The 14,692-nt window shown below is 46.0% G+C and overlaps 1 protein-coding gene across 2 annotated transcripts; it reads right to left on the bottom strand.

Moving 5' to 3' along the window:
* Positions 1-957: 957 nt before the first annotated feature.
* On the bottom strand, positions 958-13,637 carry MARVELD3 (MARVEL domain containing 3). 2 transcript variants are annotated; one of them, XM_010960771.3, is made up of 3 exons: positions 13,132-13,613; positions 10,586-10,713; positions 958-2,278 (listed from the first exon to the last, which is right to left on the bottom strand). In XM_010960771.3, exons 1-3 carry the CDS (start codon positions 13,515-13,517, stop codon positions 1,641-1,643), a joined length of 1,152 nt encoding a protein of 383 aa, XP_010959073.2. In that variant the 5' UTR covers positions 13,518-13,613; the 3' UTR covers positions 958-1,640. The 2 variants fall into 2 exon arrangements, with proteins under 2 accessions (XP_010959073.2, XP_010959065.2); XM_010960763.3 differs by lacking the exon at positions 958-2,278 and adding an exon at positions 4,540-6,302 and having other exon boundaries at positions 13,132-13,637.
* Between the last annotated feature and the right edge of the window lie 1,055 nt (positions 13,638-14,692).

Below are 14,692 nucleotides of genomic sequence, written 5' to 3'. Positions count from 1 at the left end.
TCACTTCTGCAGCCCTGGAAGAGGCAGGTATTCCAGGAACCTAGCAATGAAGATTTCTAGTTGATTATTTTCCTCCAGGCTTTACTTTTTGTAAAAGTATAATCTAGATATTTTCCTATTTCTGTATGAGGTTTAGTTTTGATCCTTCGCCATGACTAGGTTCTATAAGAATTAGCTCTTGGAAGGATTTCAGAGGAGAGAGGAAAGGTAATACATTCCAAGGAGAAGAGTCAGCAAACATGCAGGAGTAAAAATGGCCAACACACATCAAAGGAAAATGATATTGACTTAATTTTTCTTAACAGTCATTTTGGTATACATTGAAACAGACCTGTGTTTGCTGATTTCTTCTTTTTTTTTTAATTGAAGTATAGTTGATTTACAATGTTGTGTTAGTTTCTGGTGTACAGCATAGTGATTCAGTTATACATATATATTCTTTTGCATATTATTCTTCATTATAGGTTTACTACAAGCTATTGAATGTAGTTCCCTATGCTATACAGTAGAACCTTGTTATCTGCCTTGTGTATAGTAGTGTGTGCTGATTTCTTACTAACTGTATAGATTAGAGAATCTGATATTTATGTCAAAATTGCTGTTTTTAGAGGGGAGAGTTTAGCTCAATGGTAGAGTGCATGTTTGGCATGCACAAGGTCCTGGGTTCAGTCCCAAGTACCTCCATTAAATAAAATTTAAACATAGCCCTCCCCCCCCAAAAAAAACAAAAAAAATTTCAATTGCTGTTTTTAGAACTGTACTAAAAATTTGGTTTGTATTTAGTAATAGTTTATTTCATTTATAATAGGAAAATTAAACAATATTATGAAAAAAAGAGGACAACTTGGGAAAAAAAACTACACTTTATAATAAGAACATGTATTTCTAGTTGTATCCAACATGAACTGAAAATCTGAGACTAGTTGTGAAGTGTAAGAACAGCTATAAAATTTTAGGTTAAAATTATTCAAAGAACTTTATTTTTGAGATTCAGTGTTAATGTTATCTTACATTATGGAAACAATTCAGGGTCATGAGAGATTATGACCCACCTTCGAAGGCCTGCCCTCACCCCACTTAGGACCCAGCTGCCCCTCCCTGGGGAGTGAGCAAGGGCACCTGTTACTTACTTTTGCTCCCTCATGCTCCAGCAGGAGCCCAGTGTAATAACTCATTTGGACTTTAACCACACAAATGCTTTAAAATCATTCCACTGGGACCAAATACGGGGGGAAATGGCATGTTTTTCTTAGTGACTTTAGTTAGGACAGGAAAGATACCTCTACTGTCACACTGGGCCTGCTATCCCTGATGTGTTGTTCTCATCTTCAGAATTTCTCTGGCTATTTAGCTGTTGTGATTATTACCTTACCATTTGGCAAGGGAGCCAAACCAGAAGGGTATACCCAAACTTGGGATGTTGTTCTTTGTAGCAAAGGTGGAGGTATTTTTTTCAAGCTCTTCAGCCAACAAAGACTTACAGAAAAATGGGATGATTATTTAGCTTTGCACTGGTACCAAAGGGAGCATTTATAAAATCAAGTTATGTGAAACCACTGTTGTCTAATGTGCAATTTCAATGGACCCATCTTTTTGAGAGAAATAAGGGAGGTGGGTTGACATTTAGGTTCCAGAAGATCTCAGAGCGTTCCAGACCACAGGTATTCTGGTGCATCACTGTAACTTCTGTGCTGTTCTTGGCTGTCTTGGTAGTGCTTCTGTTCTCGGTAGCTCCGCAGGGCCAGCACCACACTGGCACCGTACATGATCACCAGAAGACAAGCAAAGGTGGCTGCTGCGCCATCAGTGCCTGACAGCTGGCAGTTCATCCAGGTGAGCCCCTTGCGGGCATAGACCCTCTCCCTTGTCCTGCACGTGTCCGTGGAATTGATCTGCAAGGCCGCGTGGAGGTAAACACCGATGCCTACGCAGTAGCCTACCGCTGCGAGAAGGCTGAAGGCAGCCTCCAGGAGGAGCCACTTCCTTGGCAGTTTGTTCAGACTCTTGGCTCCTTGGAGTAAAACACCCAAGGTGAGGACACCCAGCCCCAGAGAAACAGCCACGCCGCCATATATCAGGGGTGCCCGGAGGACCGTGTACTGCTGGTCCAGCTGCCGAACCTGCTCCAGCTCAGTGCCCTCAAATGGTGAGTAATAGTTGTTCCCAAATCCGCCGCCGCTCGCAAAGCTGGCGCTGAATCCAGCAAGGACAAAGTAAGAGGCCACGATACACATGAGAATCATCCCATTCAGTATCACCTCCACTATCTGTATCACACCTAGGAGGAGAGAGATGGTGGATTTAACACTGATGTCACTCACCCAGGAAACTCTCCAGGTCAGGGAAGAGAAATACCACTGGTGGCCTGATTGTAGGGAACATGGTCAGATTCGTCATTAACACCTTGGTTTGAAAACAAAAAAAATCTTTGTTTTTTTATTTTCAATACTCATGTTTGAAAACTCAAAATGCCACTGTGGAAAAAAATTGGGCAGTTACTTTAGAAATGAAACATATACTTCCCATGTGACCTTGCAATTGTACCCCTGAGCATTCGTCCTAAAGAAATGAAAACTTAGGTCTAATGTCACTGTAGCTTTATTTGTAATTGCTGAGGATTGGAAACCCAAATGCCCTTCAGTGGGTGAATGAATGGTTGAAAATTGTGGTACATCCATCCCGTGGGAAACTACTCAGCAGTGAAAAGGAATGAGCTGTTGATACTCTCAGCAACTCAGATGGATCTCAGGGGATTTATGATGAATGAAAAGAAGCCAGTCTCAAAAGGTTACATACTGTATGATTCCATTTATGTAAGTCTCAAAATGACAAAATGACATAGCTACAGAACAGATCCATGGCTGTCGGGGGATGGGGATGAGTGGGAGTATGGGAGGTGGAGGAGTTTGGGGTAGATATGACTATAAAGGGGAGCACTAGGGATGCCTGATGATGGAACAATTCTGTAGCTGATTGTGGTGATGGTCACACGAGATAAAACCACACGGAACCACACTCACACATCAGGAGTACATGTGAAAGTGGTAAAATCTAAATAAGCCCTGGAGGTTGTCAAGCTTCCTGGTTGCGATATTGTACTATGGTCACTACTGGGGAAAACTGGGTTAAGGTTACACAGGATCTCTGTACTATATTAGCAATGTTTTGTGAATCTATAATTATTTCAAAGTTTAAAGTTTTTTAAAAATCAAAATGACATAATATAAACTGAGAAAAATCACCTATGTCCCTGTCCACCCTGTTCTTTACCTCCAACTACTTCAAGCATTTTCTGATATAACTTTCCAGCATTCCTTTATGCAAATAAAAGCACTCAAATCCGAATTTCATCCCCCGTTCCCGGCTTTTGTCACAAGGGAGCATGCTACACGCATGGCTCTGCATCGCACTTTTCCACTTACTCTTCCTAGAGTTGTTTTCAGATCAGCTCCTACAGTGTCCACATGCTCAATTATGTGGCCTCCAACCCCACTGTGTGGATGGACCAGTCTATTCAACCAGGATCCTACTGCTGGATACTTGGCCTATTCACTTGGGGGTTCACTTGCGTGCCAGAAGGCAGTGGAAGCCAAGAGGTGAATGGAGAATGAAAAGCGTGGTTTCCCAGAAATCAGGAAAACCTAGACATAAGGGGTACCACAATCAGTGTGTCTAACGTACTCAGGCAGCAGCTACTGGGCTTGCTGATTCTATCTCCTGCTGGGCCCACACGAATTCCTGGGAGGTCCCCAAGGGCCCAACAGTTAAGGGCTCTGACAGTTGAAAAGCTACATTCCTCTAATGTAAATCTGAAAATAACATCAGAGCAGAACTGCCCACTCTCCACCCAGGCACCATAAGCTTCTGGCTACTCTCTCCCGACAGCAGAGCAAGCAAATTGACCCAGACATCATTCTGACTCACGGAGAGTAGCTATCTCTGGCACCCCGCACCTTTCTCTGCCTCGCTTTTCCTTCTGTGTGCAGGTTAATGTCTCACTCCCTAAAGGGAAGCAGGGTTCTGTGCTACTACAAGATGGGGACAACCGGAATGTTTCCTTCTGGGACAGATTCTACCAAACAGCACCATGCAGCACGTGTCTGCTAGGCCGAAATGTAATAAATCCATATCTTGTCACTCATTCCATCAACTGCGACAATCAAGAGGAATAACTGTCTGTTGCCGGGTCCAGTGATGAAGGAATGTGGCCACTGAATATTATCAGAGTACCAGCCAGGCCTGACCTGGCCTAGCTAAAAATATCAAAAAGGCTCCAGTATTTCCAAGCGTGCGGTTAGTGCAGAAAGATTCACAGACATCAGAAGAGAGCAGCTTCCTACAGTGGGTGAGACGAGTCTCTGGAGACAGCAGAAGGTTCTGTAGAGGGAAGTGGAGACTGAAACAAGACAGGAGACTTTTGGTTTAAACTAGCATCTTCTTGGGTGAGGCTCCTTTTGTGGCTGATCATTTAATACTCTGCTTCATTATACATCTACAATCTGCCTTTTCACTGTGAATGTGAAAAAAGAACTGAGGAGAGCAAATCAAATTTTTTATTTTTAATTTTTCTAAAGTAAAACTAATACATGTGCAGTCAAGTCCTACATAAAATGAAAAAAAATTGTTTAAATCTCTCTAGGAGCAAAAACTGGTAATACTTTCTCATTATCCTCTAGTTTTCTAATCATATATAAGCAAACATATGTATTTCCTTTTCTAAACCCAAATGGAACTCACTTTTTAAATGTGATAAGTAAGGAAATAACATTATAAACATATTGTAAAGAGAACCATCACCTCCAAATTAAAATTTTTCTTTGGAGTTTTATTGGAGCCACATAAAGCAAAGAACATATTCACCTGTACCAAGAATATATGGGACTGTGCCATAAGTCATCATTTAACAAGCAATAGGAACCCAGGAAGTTGTCTGGCCAAAAGTAGCATTCTTCTGCTGGGAAAGATTTTATATTCTTTAATTTTGGATGGATCCTGAATTCTGGATGTCGGGTTGAATTCTTCCTACAATGGCACATTTACAAGAGGTACAAAACACTTACTGAGCTTTCAAGGCCATTGTTAAGGGGCTTGTTAGAATCGCTTCTTTACAACTCAGTGAATTAATCTGATTCCTCTTTCCCCAGCCCACGCCTCCCTCCAACTTAAATCTTACAGGACTAGTTTCCCCAGGGCCCCACCCCCACCCCTATCCAGAGCATTAAGGAAATGAAGGACTGAGAGTTCAGCGTGGAAAAAATTCAGGGCTAATCTGCTTAAGACAGCTATGTTTGGAGAACTTCAGGCTGAAATGTTGTTTCACGTCTATGTGGCTTTTCATGAACTTTGAAGATAAAAGCTTTCACATTCACTTGGTTGTCTCCCTTTATTTAATCATGAAGTGCATTTTCCTGCAGCACATGCCTTTTCCTTGTTGGTCTTGGGCTCCAGTTTTGGTTGTTTCTGTTTTTGTTTTTTTAAAGTAATTTTGGTTAGTCTCTCACCACAGGACTTCAGAACCAGGACATATTACATCACGGAGTGCTGCACCAGGGAACCTGGAGCTGGGTCCAGCAAGCCAAAATGGCCTGTTACTTTTCAAGGGTTGGCAAGCTCTACAGCCAAGTATTCCATCACAGACAGCAGCTCAGAGTACCTTCCATCACTCAAGTTCAGCAGAATGTTTTAAAAAGCCTAAAACTCCAGCATTTCTGCGGGCTTCTCTTTCAGCTTCCTGACCTTCTGGTAATCCCTGATGGCCTGCACGGCCCCCAGGGCAAAGACCCCAATGCCCAGGGCAGCAAAGATTCCAGCTCCTATGTCTCCCCCATGGAAACTGCAGCTGAAGCCACTGTACCCTTTGCTCTGGTACAGCGCCTCCCTCTCCTTACACACGAGGGAGGCATAGGCCGCAGAGAGGTTGTGGAAGTAGAAGTACAAAGCTGGGATGTACGCCCCGGCAATGAGCACGTCCAATAAGCCTTCGACCACCAGCCACGTGGGGCAATGCCACGGGACCCGCAGGACACCCATGGCAATGAGGAGGCAGCAGAAGGCCATGAGGGCTCCACTGCAGGCCATGGCCGCAGTGACCGTGGGCAGCTTTAGCTGGTAGAACTGGACATCCAGCTGCTGTGCTTTCTCCCCGTCGGCACCATCAAAACCACTGTAAGCCCCTCCGTACTGGTAGTAGTAAATGCCCCCAAGGCTGGTGATGCCCGTGTAGCCCCCCGTGGAATTGTAAGACACAGAGCTGCAGGCCAGGATCAGCAAGTTCAGGAGAACCTCCAGCATTTGGCAGCAGGCTGCAAAAGAAGGGCGTGGTACCATTTTGAGACATGCCACTTTGCACTTGGAGACTTTCACCTTGAGGCTTATCTTCCAATTGGCGGCTCACACCACAGCCAGCTCTTTACTCTGCCCTCTGGGAGGCCTGAGCAGCCAAAGCTGCACTGAGTAGCATTAGATAGTAGCAGGGAACTGTGGTCTCCAGAAATGATGTCAGAAAGACTTTGGACTGAAAAGGGTAACTCTCAAAAGAGCACAGCAACCTGCCCCAGGTGAACTGCAGGACAATGAGGGGCAGAAGGGCAGCTGGTGGTGGTGGAGTAATCAGGTCAGTTAGCAGAAAGAAAGGCATCCCATATGGAAGGCAAGAACATTCTCCGCCTTGGCCTTTCCCTGCCAAAAAGACTAAAAAATAGTTATCTGCTCTTCAGATATGTTCTGTGGCTATCTTCAGTTTGAAAGAAGAAACTTCAAGTTTGAAAGAAGTGATAATACAGTGCTTAAAAAATAGAGTGAAGTTAAGAAAAAGCATGGAAGTTATCCATCAAAATGTAAACTGTGGTTCACATACATTAGATATAAGAAAGACTAAGTTAATTAAACCTACAAGGCTAACTGAATTTAAGAAACATAATTGGTTTTACTGATCCTAGACTTTAACTCAATAAGTATGTTTTAAAGTTTAATTTTGTTTTCTTTTGGTTTCCCTGAAGAGCAAATCCGGGCTGTGATATTTTCCCAGGGCTGGATTCCTCCAGGACCCTTGCTTCTTTACTTGGACAGTGGAAGAGCTCCAGCTCTTCCACCAAAGCTAGCCGCTTTCCTTAAAATCAGCTTTACTGCGAGATAAAGTATACACAACAAAGTGACCAGCATTAAGCACACAGCCTGATGAGTTTTGACGGTATGGGCCATGTAATCGTAATCAAGATACAGACCATTTTCATCCCCAGAAAGTTCCCCAGTAGCCCTCTGTGGTCAGCCCCTCATATTCCTCCTCAGGCAACCACTGATCTTCTTTCTGCCATTATTAGCAATTAGGTTTGTCTTTCTAGAATTCCATGCAAATGCAATCACACACTTAGATATTCTTCTGTTTATGGCTTCTTTGCTCAGCGTAACATACAGCATAACATAAAGCTCCTGAGCTGGGAGCTGCCCAAGCTGGCACAATTCTGAGGGGTCAGCTGGCTGTGGGATCAGGCCGTTGCATCTCCCTGGCTTTTAGGGAACTAGGTTTTGTGTCTGCGTCCAGGTGGCCTAAGCATGAAGGTGTTTTACGCCTGCAAATTCTCTAACTGAAATCAGGCACTCTCAGATAAGATCTTTATACTCTGCATTTCCCCCCACAATGCAAATGGCAGAATTGTTTTCTTTAATTATAAAAGTAGCATACATTGATGGTAAAAAAAAGAAAATCTAGATTCAACAAAAACATGTAATATAAAAATTATGTAAAATCCAATCAATGAAAATAACCACTGTTACCATTACTTTTCCTTCTGGACTTTCCTGCCATGTGTGCCTAATTTTTGCTATTGTTTATTTGCTTTTAGGTAAGAACATAACCTATTTTTTCTCACTTAATACAGTGCGAACATTTTTTCGACCTCAGCAAATGTAAATCTACTTCATAGTTTTAAAGGATGTACAGAATGCCATAATGAATTTAAATAGTCCCAATGTAAAGGACATTCAGGCTTTTCCCCATGTTTTGGGAGCATGTATTTCTTCATAGAGTCTGGGGAGGACAGAGCCCCCATAAGCCCCATATTTCTGTTGTAGCTTTGATCCAATCAGAAAACAAGAACCAGGGCTGGGGGAGACGTCTGGTGACATGAGTTTTTAAAAATAAAGGCCCAGAGCCTCTCCAGGCCTTACCTGCCCCTTGAAGGCATCTGGCTCACTGAGTCAGCGTCCCTCTCTCCTAAGAAGGAGTGCATTTTAGGTCATTTATTCTTCTGACTCTGGCTGAATCCTTCAGATCTGTCTGTTAGTGAGTTAACACTCTTAAAGTCAACAGTGATTTGAAATCTTGACATGAGCTCAGCACTGGGTTAGAGTATTAAATAAGCACATAAAAGAGGGACTGAGAATGGAAGTTGGGGAGGAAAACCCCACAATTGTCCCCCTGCACCTTTTCAGCATCATCACAGGTCAATGCCACTGGCAGTAAGAAGTCATCCAAAACCCAGCCCTCCAGGCTCTGAGTGAGAGACAACACCACTGACTATAGAGATTACAACTCTTGGGGAGAAAACGAAATTAACTTTTTAAGGATGCTTTGCAAGTAACGCTACAAGCTGAATGCAACTTTTCCCCCCCTGCAATTTCCTTGTTACACTGGCCTAACTCTCCTTGTATCATTTTCTCCATAATGATGTGATCACCAAAGATCTAAAGGGAGAGGAAAAGAACAGAAGGGAAAAGAGAAGCTGCTCCGAATGCAAATTGGAGGGAGCCAGGAGGGAGAGCAGGACGTGGACCTTCTTCCCAGGGAATGTGTAACTCATTATCGCCCCTCTTAGTAGTATATCTATACACACCCCCTCCACACACACACACACATACGCACGACCTATACACCTATGGGATTCCTGGTTATCTGATATGCCCAAGTGACATTTGTACTTGCTTTTTATCTGATCTTTAACCTCAGCCTTTAAAGATTTTAGTAGGAGTGGATTCTTGCCCACAAAGGTGAATTCGGGGCTTATCTCTTTTTGTCAGTGTTCCACTGAAACTCCTAAGGATGACTCAGCCCAAACATCAGGGTCTCTGCAGGAAGTTAGAGACAGCCACCGCTGCCTCCCGTTTTTGCCAGTTTGCTGGAAGAGGACATGATCTCATTGATGAGGAAAAGAAGTCACAAAAGATCTGCTCTAAGATGAGCCTGAAAATCTTCAGGTGACCTTTACCCAGGCGTGCATTTCCTGCTTGAGACAAGTTCCCAGCATTTAATGGCTGTTTCTCTCAGCAGAGCACAGCATTGTGTATTTATATGGGTCTCTGCGTACCCAGAGATCTTTATAAGCACTCATTTGTTAGCTTCTGACAGCTGAACCATCCATCCTTTCACTATCTTAACTCAGAACCAACCTCTAGGCCCTAAGCCAAATAGCCTGAGGCAATCAAAGCTAAGTCAAGTAGTGTTTTGGTCCAGAGCCTCAGCTCTGCTCATTCCTCTTGGTAAGTCAATCACAGAAGAATACCTCTGTGGAGAAACCTGTTAACCAGCCTCTGGCTTATTGCTACTATTTACATCATCAAGAAAAGAAGAAAGGTCAAGCACGTAAACCATTTCAGGCTTTAGAGTCAGGCTCTAAGCTTCAATTCCAGCTCTTCCACCTAACAGCTGTGTGTACCTCTCTGAGATTCAGCGGTTGTCGAGTGAATTAAAAGCAATGAAGTGTGCCAACATATGTAAACTAGAGTGAGGATTCTTGTACCTGCATTGCCTAGAGCTCTTCAGTGAAAGTTCTGTATAATCCTATAATCACATATATCATTGTAATCATCCTAAGAGACATTTTCAGGTGTTAAGTCCCGTGATTTCTCTACCCTAGGCTGAGAAGTTTCCCTTCATTAGTCACAGGCAGCCTAGGAAAGTTTCTCACGGAATCATGTGAGTCATTAGGCCTCACCCTGACAAACCAGATTTTCTTCATTGCTGGTAAGGCCAGGTCTGGTGCTAGGATGGGAACTCTGGGAAACCACATTTGGAGCTGACACAGGTATTATTTAAGTGTTCTTCAAACTGTGGATTCTAGTAAGTGGCTTTTTGCTTTTGTTTGTTTCAATGAAACAGAATAGGATAGAAATGATCAGTGTACTTGGTACGTAACAGGGTATCATTTCATGATGTGGGGTGTGTGTGTAAGCACACGCACACGAACTTATTCTTAATGTACAATATACTTCTTACTGTGGGTCTCAGCTAACAACGCTTAAAAGTCATGATGGTGTTTTTGGGCATCAGATCTCCTGTCCCGTGGCATGAGCTCAATCTGGCTGCCATCTCCAGGTGATCTTCCCTCTCTATTTTGGCCTGCCTTGCCAGACGACTGCTGGTGGCCAGACCCCAAGCACAAACACAGGAAACCTCACTGCCCCTTTCAGACATTCCTTCCTTTTTTTTTTTTTTTTCTTAGATAGCATGAACCTCGTGCAGGTATGGAAACGAAGATACTAGGAAGCCAAAAGGGAAGTCTGCTTGAATTTTTGCTTCACCAGCTTGGACCCCTTGCAGAACCACCAGCAATGGTGAGTAAATGGTCAAACTGCCTTCATAATGGCTCACCTCTTCCGGTGCACAGGTATCTGCACTTGTGGCATTCCAGGAGTCCTTCAGCCTCTGACTGGTAATACTCCACTTCCTCCAGTTCAGGCCTGGGGTTCGAGAGTGGATATCTCCCTGAAGTGGGTTCACTATAAACAAAAACATACATAGCCATTAGTGGGCTTCAAATTCAACAGCCTGTTCAATAAGAGAACTCTGGACACCTCATGCTGGGCCCAGACATTCGAGTGTGCAGAACAGAAACAAAATTTGCCACAGTATTTCATACTCCTCTAGAGCATTTTCTGGTTTAGTGGCTGCCCAGGGCATCCAAACACTGGTCCAGTTCCACTAAGCCCATCATTTATCCCTGTAGCTCTGAGCCCTGCCCCTGATGCTGCTTTGTCAGCCTGCAGGAGCCATCGAAGGAGGTGGCTGGGAGCCACGTTGGGGAGTGTTTCAGTTCAGCGCAGACCAGTCTGCATTCTCAAGACTCTCATGCCCAGGCGGGCATTCTCATCCTTCCTTGTTACTTTGGAAACAGCTGAATCAGCAATAATTCTCCAGGCTGTGAGTGGTACAGTTAACTTTGGACATCTCCATCTCTCTCCCTCTTCCTCTGCCAGCCCTGGCTCATTTATTCTGTTCCTTCTTCTCCCCTGCCCCCCACCCCACCCCCTCCCTACTGCTTTATCCAGCACACCCTGAAGGGGTGGAGGCTGCATTCTACTAGCTAGGCTCCAGGGATCCTTCTAAAACAGAGATCTCATCATGTATCTTTTGGTTTTGAAATCCATAAACTTATCGCCTTGGATAAAGCCCACACTTTGAGCACGGCACAGGAGGGCTCTTGCTCACTTCTCTCTACTTGCAACCTCATGTTCACAGACCCACCCATAGTGAACTGCCCCTCCCCCCCAAAAGGTGACCTGCATTTGCATGCCTCTACGTCACTGTGGAAGGTACAGTTTCCCCTCTTGCTCCTTCTCCAGAACTCAGCTTTGAGGTTATCTCCTCCGGGAAACATTCCAGAGCTCAATCAGGGCCCAGCCTTGTTCTCTCTGAATCTATTCCCTTGGAGTAACACATTTCACATGTTCTGCAATTGGCCCATTTCTTTGTCAGTCTCCTACCAAACCGTGGACACTATGAGTAGGTCCCTGTAGTCCCTGGCCCTAAATCCCACCCATTATATAAATGCTTGTCATTGGAAGAGAGACAGACATAAATTGCTCTTGGTTTCACACCACCAACTGTTGGTGAGCAAAAGAAGCAGAAGTAATCCCTTCACTGACTTTGGGGCTGAGGCGGCAGGGGGATCAGGACACCAGTTTAGAAGGGAACCTAAAAACAAAGCTCTGGATTCTTCCAGGCCAGACAGTTGCAATGCAATGTGGCTTTCAGCAGGGAAACAACAGCCAGTGCCTGTGACTGTATCTGCACACACCCTTTGTCACAGTTTGGCTAGTTAGTTCTAGATAAGGTAACATAAAATCAGGATAGTAGATTTCTCGCTGTGTGGACACAAGTGGGAGAGAGACTGGACATAGGCCTCCAAGACCCACAGCCTGGATTCCCCTGAGGGATGAGGGCAGGTGTCAAAAACCAGAAGGCAGCCATCACTCCAGTACCTGCCTGTCTCCTTCTTGGCCTGGCACCTAATCTGGGCATTTGGTAATATTTGTGGAGTTAAATGGAATGTGTGATGGAAAAAAAGACCAACTTCCCAAAGGGGAAGTGGGGTCTAGGCCCTGCTCCTCGCCTCCCTTCCATCTTCACCCTCTCCCAGCTCACAAAGTCTTCTGGAACATCACATCGCTTTCACCTCACAGGCCTTATGAGAACTGTGTTCTACGAAGTAGGGATGGCAAAATTTGTTCATTCAGGAAGATGGGGTCTGAAATAACCATGGATTTGAATGAGGCTGCCCAGAAAGACCTCACAGACAAAGGGGGAAATATCTCTGTCCTTCTGTGAAGTTTTAGGTACTTTGAGCTCTTTGGCTAAAACTGTAGCTTCTCTCAGCTGTCTGTTTTTAAAATGCATATGCCCCTGGAAGGGCTTACACATTAAACTATTAACTCTCCATTGCTCTGACTTTACTAGGCCCCGGCCTCCAGGAGAAGGGACTTGGGGAGGGCTAGTTTGACAAGGGTCTCAAGCGCCAAAGGGCAGCCCTGTTACCACGTGGGGGGGGGGGTCAGGGAGGAGCCTCAGATTAACCCCACCTACCCAGTTTCCTTCCCACTCCTTCCCTTTCTTGTCCTGAAATCCTCTCTTCCTCCACTTGGGCCCCGGCCCCGCCACTGCTAACGGTGTGTGTATGGGGGTGGGGGGTTGTCTCTGCTTTGTTAATCGGGTTCAGGTCAAGAAGTGGCGGGGGGACAGGTACTGTAAGGTTTTCCCTCCCTCCAAGATCTCCTCTAAGAGCTCAAAAGGGAGGAATGGCTCTTCTTTTAAACCCGCTTCCTAGGACCAGTAGCCGGGGGCGCAAAGCCGAGGAGAGGGGCCTCAGACACAGGCTTCCTCCGGGCGGAAGTCGAGGGCCCCCCGCAACCCCACCTCACCTTTCTGCTCCGCGGCGTCCGAGGCCCTCCTTCCGCAGGGGCGGCGGCTCCGGGGTTTCCCAGGGCGCGGGCCAGGGGGGCGGGGCAGCGTCCCAGGTCGGCCGCTGGGGTCCGTTCCGCGTCTGCCTCTGGCGGGATTTTTCCCGAACTCTTTGTTCACCAGTGCGATGGTCCCCGGCTCTGTGTCTGTCCTGGCGGGGTTCTCGGTCCCTCTCCCTGTCCCGGTCCCCGTCCCTCCGCCCGCCTCCGTTTCTCTCCCTGCGCCGGTCCCCGGCTCTGTCCCGCTCTCGCTCGGGGTGGCGGTCTCGGTCCGAGCGGAGGTGCCTGTCTGGGTCCCGCTCTCTCGGCTGGGCCCGGGGCTCGCGAGTCCCCGACGGACGTTCCATAGCCCAGTTCCGCGTCCCCGCCCAGAAGCGACCCGAGGGCAACAATCCACAAGTTTCCCCGGCAGGTGGCCAAGCCCGGGGGCAGGGCGGGACGCTCACCTGCGCGCATGCGCACTAATCCTTCTGCCCGCACCCCAGCAGGGGGCGCCGCTGAGCGCGACCCCGAGTCCTGGAGCGCGTGTGCGTGTGTTGGGTGGGGGCCTAGAGGGTCGTGCTGCTTTACAGACAGGGCAGCTGACTACCGCCTGCCCACTGTGCCCCATCGGTCCTGAAGTAACCCCTCTATGACCCCGCAAGATGGGCATCTTACGGAACCGAGGTCTCAGCACCTTGGGTTTGCTTTCCCAGATTGTAACCACCTACTCCTTCATCCAAAAATCGACGCAGGCAGCCAGCCACCCATCCACCTATCCATCCACCCATCCATCCACCCATCCATTTGCCCATCCATCCACACATCCAGCCGCCCATCCAGCCACACAGCCACTGTCCTTCTCTTCCTCCCTCTCCTGCTATCATTTAATTAACTGTGTTGTAGGGACCATTGAGGCCAGTTCATCTATTACAATAGTCCTCAACTTATAAACGTTTATGTAACATGACAAACCACACAGAATTGACAGACTTTTTCTTTCTTTCTTTCTTTCTTTTTTTGCCAAGTAAGGATATTTAAAAACAGAAAAAAATCTCTGCCTATTAATAAATTCTTTCAACAAATACGTGTGAGCACCAATAGCAAGTGTGGGAGATCCAGTGGCGAACTCGACTTGTATGGTGCTTCCATGCTAGTGTGTGTGGAAAGGGGAGAACTGCCAATAAACAAAGAAAGAAGACAATCTGACATCTAAATTTTGATCGGTAAGGCAGGTGAGTGGGGCTGAGATGAGGCCGAGAGGTGCAGCAGGAGATGGCATAGGGTCTCCACGGGGAAGCATCTGCATTTTCATTCTAAGAGCAATGGGAAAACATTGACGTGATTTGAGCCAGGAGAGTGACTTGCTCTGATTTATGTTTTTAAAATAAAGATTACACAGAGACACTGCTTTGAGAAAGATCCCTGGTGTTCTCCTTGCTGTAAGTAATAAATCCTTCCTTCTCCCCCCAAAATAAAAAATAAAATAAAGATTGCTCGGCCTTCCGTGAGGAAGATGGACTACAGGGGCCCAAGAGTAGAA

The sequence above is a fragment of the Camelus bactrianus genome, chromosome 9, assembly GCF_048773025.1.
Source record: "Camelus bactrianus isolate YW-2024 breed Bactrian camel chromosome 9, ASM4877302v1, whole genome shotgun sequence".
NCBI lineage: Eukaryota > Metazoa > Chordata > Mammalia > Artiodactyla > Camelidae > Camelus > Camelus bactrianus.
The sequence above is the reverse complement of the archived record's forward strand: the minus strand, read 5'-3'. Positions and strand labels throughout refer to the sequence as shown.